Raw genomic sequence first — 7,709 nt, forward strand, 5'->3', positions numbered from 1 at the left:
AACCTCTTTTCCATACACAAATTTCGATAATTTCACATGTAAGTAATTGTGCAAAAATATACTGAAGTTGATAAATTGCAGTGATCAATTTAAAAAAAAAAAAAAAAACCCTATATATTATAAAAGATAAAAAATGGTTATAGTCCCAAAATTTAAGATATGGATTTATAATCCAGCAATAAAATCATGAATTCTTTTAGAATTTTGTTTTTTGTTATCAAGATAATGAACATAAATGGAATTATTATTATTATAATAATTGTTAATTATCTGCATTTGATTATATCTTTATTTTTTATTTAAAAATTAATTTGAACAAGTAATTTTTTTTTTAAATAGCATTTAAATTGTCAAATCATATATATATATTATTATCATTTATCAATAATGATAAATAATATTTTTTTATTCCTATAATCCAAAAACAAAAACAAATGGATTTTTCAATTCCTGCCTCCAACTCTTGTTAGTCACTATCTCCTCTTAAACTTTCACATAAACATAAATAGAATATTATATTATATATATTATATTAATTGTATATTAATATCCTTTACTTTCAGATTTTGTGATTTATAATTAGCCCATATATATATATATATATATATGCAAACATATAAACAAAATTTACCTTGTTATAGTAGTTGACGTGTTAGTGTAATTTTGTCCTTATTTCCTTTTCAGTAGAAAGAAAGAAAAATACTTTAACACCGTCAGTTTGCTATTAGAATATAACTTTACCCCATTATAATAAATAAAAGAACTCTTATTAGGACCAAATAATCTAACTTTGTTGGCGAGCGCCGTTACCTATGCTAAAAATGACATAAAATAATAAAAGAACTTTTACTGGAATAAAATAGTTTAGCATGGTTGGCAAGCATGATTATCTATGTCAAAGATGATATGTTTGAGTAATTGGATGGGAGATATTGGATTAATTTTTTGCTATTTCTTATGTTTCCATCCGGTGACTCGAATCCTGGTCATCCTTGACACAACTTCATCTTAAAAATTATTTTATTTTATTATAATAGGGTAAAGTTATATTCTACTACTAAACTGATGGGGTTAAAGTATTTTTCTTTCTTTCATACAGAAAAGGAAATAGGGACAAAATTACACTAACACCTCAACTACTTTAACCAGCTTTAACCTGGTAAATTTTGTTTATACAATTATTATAATATATATATATATATATATATATATTCTAGAATGTAACTTTTTCCTATTTCAGGGTCGTCTTCCAACCACTAAAGAAACATACACAAAATATTCCCCAATAGCCATGAATTAATTTTATCATTCTGCCCTCTATATTTTAGAAAATCATCAGTTATAGCCTACAGGTTTTCTCAAAGAGACTTGCCGATGTTATGCCACCGGCCTCTGTGTCCTGCTAGACGATGTGATGGCTAGTAGGTTTCAGGGCAAAGACAACTTTTCCTAAGAGCTTTAATTGGTTTTTTATATACCAAATTGAAATTATACTATAAATTTATTGAGTTGATACGTTATTTATACCTATATTGTTTATAGTTTTAAGATATATATTTTTTAAAATTATAAATTATTGTATTAAAAAAAATTGAACTATTAATTTTTACTATTTTAGATGTAATAAATAAATATCAACATAAACTAATGATATCATCCAGCATATCATGACTATGTAAACATGAATATCGTGAAGTATATCTTAGATTTAACTTTAGGTTGTATAAAAATATTAAGAAATTAATTTATCAAATTTTAGGGGTATTCACCAAAGAAATTGATGATAGTGTATAAATATCAAAGGCCTATTATAGACTAATTATACATAGCCCCTAACAGGCTAGGTCCATGCGGAGATTACTGGTTGCATGGAGGTGTGACACCCTCTATTTAGGCTTGTGGTAGATGTGGAGGATCATAATTGAAAGTTCCATACTGCACATGAAAAAGGAAAAAGAAATGGAAAAAGTACTATTGGTCCCGAGTAACCTAGCTATGTATGGTTGATAGGCATGGTCATGGATCATAGATTATAAATAATATATCTGGGTTCATCCCCCCAGCCCAGTTGCTCTATGCAAATTGGATTTGGATGGTTAGTGTCATTCTCATATGGTCAATCACGGGGGCTACAACCCTTTACCTATAATTTTTTTTTTTTTTTTTTTGGTAAATACTCTTTACCTATAAATGGTTCAAGCATCCTATCACCGGCCAATATTCACATTTGATCCAATCGTTTTAACTTCTCCTTCCTACTAAAACTCCTTGACATGGCCTTTTTACAATCTTGGGTTTGTGTTTCTTTTTCTTTTTTTCTAACGGTATGTTTGAGTAATGATAAAGTTAGTGAGAATTTAATTTTTTTGAAAAAATAATGATTTTTTTATTTGGTTATTTATGAGATAGAAAAGTATAGGTCCAGAAAATTAGATTCTCACCAATAAAAAAATATGTGAGAAAATTGTTTCTACCTATAAAGATATCATTTTGAAAATTCCCGAAAAAATAGTTTTAAATTTTTTTAAAATACATATATATACTTAGTTTATTATACAATATTAAATTTAATTACTTATAAATTTTAATTTTTCTATTACTCATCAAACATACCAAGAAAAAAATTAATTCTCATAAAACTAAATCTTGAATATCAATTTTTTTCCAAACTTTTACAACAACGTATAAGGGAATTCTATTTTTTTATAAATTTCTAAGCCAATCACTATGCTTGCGTGTGTGTGTGTGTGTGTGTGTGTGTGTGTGTGTGTGTGTGTGTGTGTGTGAGAAATATCCATCTCTCATTGGTCAGAAAATACTTATTTTAGTTTTGATTAAAGCAATATGGGCTCCATTCTCTGCCTCCTTTCATTTCCATCACTGGCTACAAGATTCGCTGTTGTTTTTAAATCAATGTTTTTTCTTTTTTTTGTGGTGAATCGGAATATTTTTGGAAAGGGAAAAGAAGTAAAAACCAAATGATACTTTGCATGAAAATACAATACACACACTACCCCCACAGCACCTGCCACAAATAATAATATGGCTAGGTCATGTGATCTCCTCGGAGAAAAAAAAGGAAAAGGGTGCTAAATTTCATATATATAAGTTCCAAGAAATTTTGGTCAAGACCCCAGCAAAATGATCAGAACCTTAAGCATGCACTTAGATTGGATGGTTGAGGTCATTCCTAAGTGGGTCAATGAATTTAGAAGGCACCCCCACAAATTCAATTATGATGTCTCCATCACAAGGGATAACCTGAGTCTTATTGCTTTCTTTATTTTTTTTCCTTCTTGGCCAATATCTAAGTGTCATTTATTTGGAGCAAATTAAAACTGTGAAAATCCCCACATGTCCTTGACCTATCACAAAACGACAGAAAAACACGTGGCCAATCACAAGTATTATGTTGTCCAATTCTATCTCCTGAGTAGCTTTCTTTAACCAAGTCTATTTAAACATCCTTATTTGACTAGGTTTTCTAATCACCAATTTTGAATTCCAATTTTATGATTTGACACAAGAAACCCCCCACATTGTTATATGATTGTTCTTATTCCCCCACTACCAATGATAATTTGGACTAAATTATTATTATTATTATGATTATTATTATTATTTATACAAATCTCTATTAATAATATATATATATATATATATATTTTGGCTGAAACCTCTGTTAATAATATTTAATCATGATTTCTTTTCTCCCTAGCAAAATAATACTTGAAGCGACTGACCATATCAATCCCGTTCGAAAGATAAGCCCACTTGAAACATAGTCGGACGATCCTAAAAAGAACTTCAATGATGATATTAATAATTTACTAACAATCAAACCGACTAATTATATAAGAATTGCTCACTAAAATGATTGTTTTAATAATTAATTAGTAAAAAATGAAAAAATGAAAAAGAAATTTGTCGTTTATGGTTATTGATAAAGACAAATAGAAAAAAGAAAGTAAACGCATTTTGTGTGTTCTCCCACTGGTTGAGGAAGAGAAATCATATTGAACATAACCAAAACAAAAAAACAAAAAAAATAAAAGAGATCATATTGGAGAGAAAAAGCATAATGGCTTTTTTTAGAAAATTGAACCCAAAGCATATTAGTGCGATATGCATACAGATATAAAAAGGTCAAGTAAATTTCAGCCAAGCTTTTTTTTTTTTTTTTTATGAATAATATATCTTCGAATTTAGTCACGTGGAAACTGAAGACTGTAAAATGTAATAATATACAAAAGCCATATTACACAAACTACTACTTTTCCAAATTGAAAACGGCCAAAACTTTCGCTGTTTAAAGCCGTCCAAATCAGGCCCCCCACAATAATCTAGCGGCGTACTCCACAGTCCAAACGGACCCTCCCAAACTTCTTGACCCGTACACTATAACTTCCTCCTGTAACCGTCTCGGTCACCGTCACCGTCACCGTCGCCGTCACCGACAATTTCTCCATTTTTTTTCCGTTTAACTTCTTTTTTATTTTTTTTATTTTTTTTTATTTTAGTTTTTACTCAGGTGCCGAAACGTACTGCATGAACTCCGGATCGTTTTCGAGTCCGGTCATCGTCTCCGGTGCCAGAACAACCTCCAGATCGACGCTTCCGTTACCTTCTCTGCCGGGAAACGCCGAGATCTTGCCGTCGAACTTGTTGGCCCTACCGCTCCGAACAGCCAGAGGTCGGCCCCACCCGAAATCGTTGTTGTACATCGGGAACCTCGGCGAGCTCCCCATGGTGATCGACGCGCCGTCGAAGTTCCCCAGCGGGAACAACCTCGGCTGCTTCTCCCAATCCTCAACACCCCGGCGCACGGTAGCGTCGTCGTGCGCCACCACGTTCTTGTGGAGAAGATCGGCGCTCCAGTGGAGGTCCTGAGAGAGCAGTTCGCCGGCCGGAGAGTAAGTCGGAATACTCTGAATCGCGTTGCCGAAGTAGTGCGAGTCCATTTTGGGATTGAGTCGGGGGCGGCAATTCACAGCCATACGAAACGTGGTCGTTTTGGAATCTTCTAGCTTCCTCGCACGTGTCACCGAACGCCACAGCTGTGCACAAAGCGATTGAAACGACGAAATCTCCTCCATCCGCTTGTTATTGTTATTATTATTATTATTATTATTATTATTCTTTAACAGAGAACCGTCGTAACCGTTAGCGGTTTTCCAGCTGTCGTTGGACTGCTTGCCGAAAATCTCGGCCGAGTCCGAAATACCGTTACGCATCACTTTCAAGGTATTATTATTCGCTCTGAACTTCATCTTCAAAACAGCTTCTCTGGTAAAATGGAAAATCCTCTCACGCAGAGGCTGTTCGCCGGAAAACGTAACCTTAGGTCCACCGGGGGGGAATTTAAGCACGGCCGGTGAGTTAAAAACGGTGTCGCGGCTAAAATCCGGCGACTTCGAGATTTTCATAGCACCTTTACAAATCTCAGCAAAGGTATTGAAGAAATGCCAGAACGAAGTCCCATCCGTAACGGAATGGTTAACGGTACAACCAATAAACACACCGTCGGCTAGTTCAGTAACCTGAACTGCAGACAAAGGCTTATTGTGGCCGGAATAACTCAGAGTCCGGTCGAAGGCGAAGAATTCCTTGAAACAATCAGGAACGTCGTCGTTGGGAAGAAGAATGTTATGCAGTGAAAGGTGTTTGGCTTTGGCTTGAATGAATTCCACGCCGGCATCGTTACAGACAATGTAAATATGGCCTTGGGAGTCGGTTTCGAGACGGCCAGCTAGAGCAGGGAAGTGAGATAGAGCAGAGGAAAGAGCGTGTTTGAGTGAGGAAACGAGGTCGTTTATGGAGTAAGGAGGTAAATTGAGCAAAACACCCTTTTGGATGTATTGGCAAGAGAGCATGGGGAGGTCCGAAACGGAGAGTTTTAGGGATTTGACAGAGGAAGGTTGTTCGGGAAAAATTGTGCATTTGGAAACAACAATTGTAGAAGAAGCAGGCATTTTTGTATGAATATATATATTTATTGTTTCTCTTTTGGGTTCTGAGTAAGTAGTGAGTGTGTGAGGAAGAGAGCCCTGAGAGAAAGAAGAAGAGGCGGTTGGGTTTATATAGAGAAGAGTATGAGGCCGGATTCATGCACTTAGGTGGTATTTTCGTCTGCTTCCCTCACTATATCCATTAATTTATTAAAGCCTATTCCCTTTATTATTATTATTATTATTATTATTATTAATTTCAAATTATTAAAAAAATCAATGAAAGATTGTCGGGTGACATGGCGAGAAAAGGAGTAAACAGTGTTTAAGAAGAACTCATGGATGTTGCAGCTGCACCCACAGCGGTCGACCCCCTCGATTTCAAAAAAAAAAAGGTAAAAAAAAAAAAAAAAAAAAAAAGGAAAGTAAGTAAATTTGTTTTATGTTTTTAAAATTCAATTTTGGAGTTTGGGCCGTTTCGGTAGTTGTTACCAATAACAATGATTATCAGTTGAACAATCGCTAATATAACTATTAATTATGGGTTGAGTTTGATTATATATTAACTTTTTATTGAAATTTTATTTGGAGAAGTGAATTTAAACATGCATTTTAGTTGTCAAACACTATAAAAATCTTATATATGATGACCACCATTAATGATAAATAGCTTTCAGCAGCCCAAAAAAAAAAAAAAAAATCAATGATAAATAGCTTCTTTTTTTTTTTGTTTTTTTTTTTTTGGTTCCTATACTTTTTATGGGTCCAATAATATTTTTCAGCAACACCAACAGGAAAAGATTTTTCTGCTAAGTATTGACTACACAACTGCTGTGGAGTCAATGACTGACTCCTAAGACCAAATCCCTGGACATTGCTGGGAAGAGAAGTAAGTTGAGGTGGCAGTGGTGATGATTTATTTTATTTTATTTTTATTGTTTTGGGTATGAATAAATTTTGTTCAATCGGGGATCTTTTCCATATAAAAGCCGGTGGATTTTTTTTTTTTTTTAAAATAAATTCTATTTTTAAAGATTGATTAGAAAAGCGTTGGAAAATCAGTGGAGTCAAAAGAAGAAGTAGAGTTGGAGAAGGCGTGGTGAGAAATGAAAAACAAAATTAAAGAGCTAAAATGGTTTTGCTGGTCATGCATGAGAGTTACCAAAGTTACATATAAACTAGGAGGGAGGGTATCCTCGTTTATTGGTTTTTCCAATCCACAGCAGCGAGTCATGTGCAAAGATTTTTGGGATATCCAATTCAAAGATTCAGAGAAATTTTGTGCATTCTCATGCAGATTTTATGGGCTAATTGCTTTGGAAAAGTACTGGTATAGTTTCTGATTGCCCTTTTTTTTTTTTTTTTTTCTTTGGTAATAGTTGCTGATTGCCTTGATTGTCCAAATCTAACAAATCTGGTATTTTCAGCAACTCCTACGATATTTCCCAAAAATAGATTCAATAAGTGAAAAAAAATATTTTCAATATGGGTTTGGCTTGATTTTTTCAACTTTTTTTTTATTTTTTTCTATTTTTTAACTCAAATCAACCGTAACCATAACCATGCGAATAAGTCTTTGTTTTTTTTAATAAATAAATAAAAATAAAGTAATTAGGCAACAATTAAAATCCGTAAGCTGTAGTTTGTAGTTTGTAGTAAAACGAGCAAGATCTTCATTTGCAATTTAGCCCCATTTTGCTTCTTAATTCTTCTTACCCGTGAGACAAAAGACCGGTTTTTGCTAATTTAAAAAATAAAAAT

General features: G+C 33.3%; 1 protein-coding gene across 1 annotated transcript; it reads right to left on the reverse strand.

Moving 5' to 3' along the window:
* Positions 1-4,063: 4,063 nt before the first annotated feature.
* On the reverse strand, positions 4,064-6,088 carry LOC107406452 (BAHD acyltransferase DCR). Its single transcript, XM_016013573.4, has one exon. The coding sequence runs from the start codon at positions 5,970-5,972 to the stop codon at positions 4,524-4,526; it is 1,449 nt and encodes a 482-aa protein (XP_015869059.1). The 5' UTR covers positions 5,973-6,088; the 3' UTR covers positions 4,064-4,523.
* Between the last annotated feature and the right edge of the window lie 1,621 nt (positions 6,089-7,709).

This window comes from Ziziphus jujuba, chromosome 6 (assembly GCF_031755915.1).
Source record: "Ziziphus jujuba cultivar Dongzao chromosome 6, ASM3175591v1".
In the NCBI taxonomy this organism is placed as follows: Eukaryota; Viridiplantae; Streptophyta; class Magnoliopsida; order Rosales; family Rhamnaceae; genus Ziziphus; species Ziziphus jujuba.

Coding starts and splice junctions, on each gene's coding strand:
- LOC107406452 (XM_016013573.4), bottom strand. CDS start 5,972: ATGCCTGCTTCTTCTACAATTGTTGTTTCCAAATGCACAATTTTTCCC.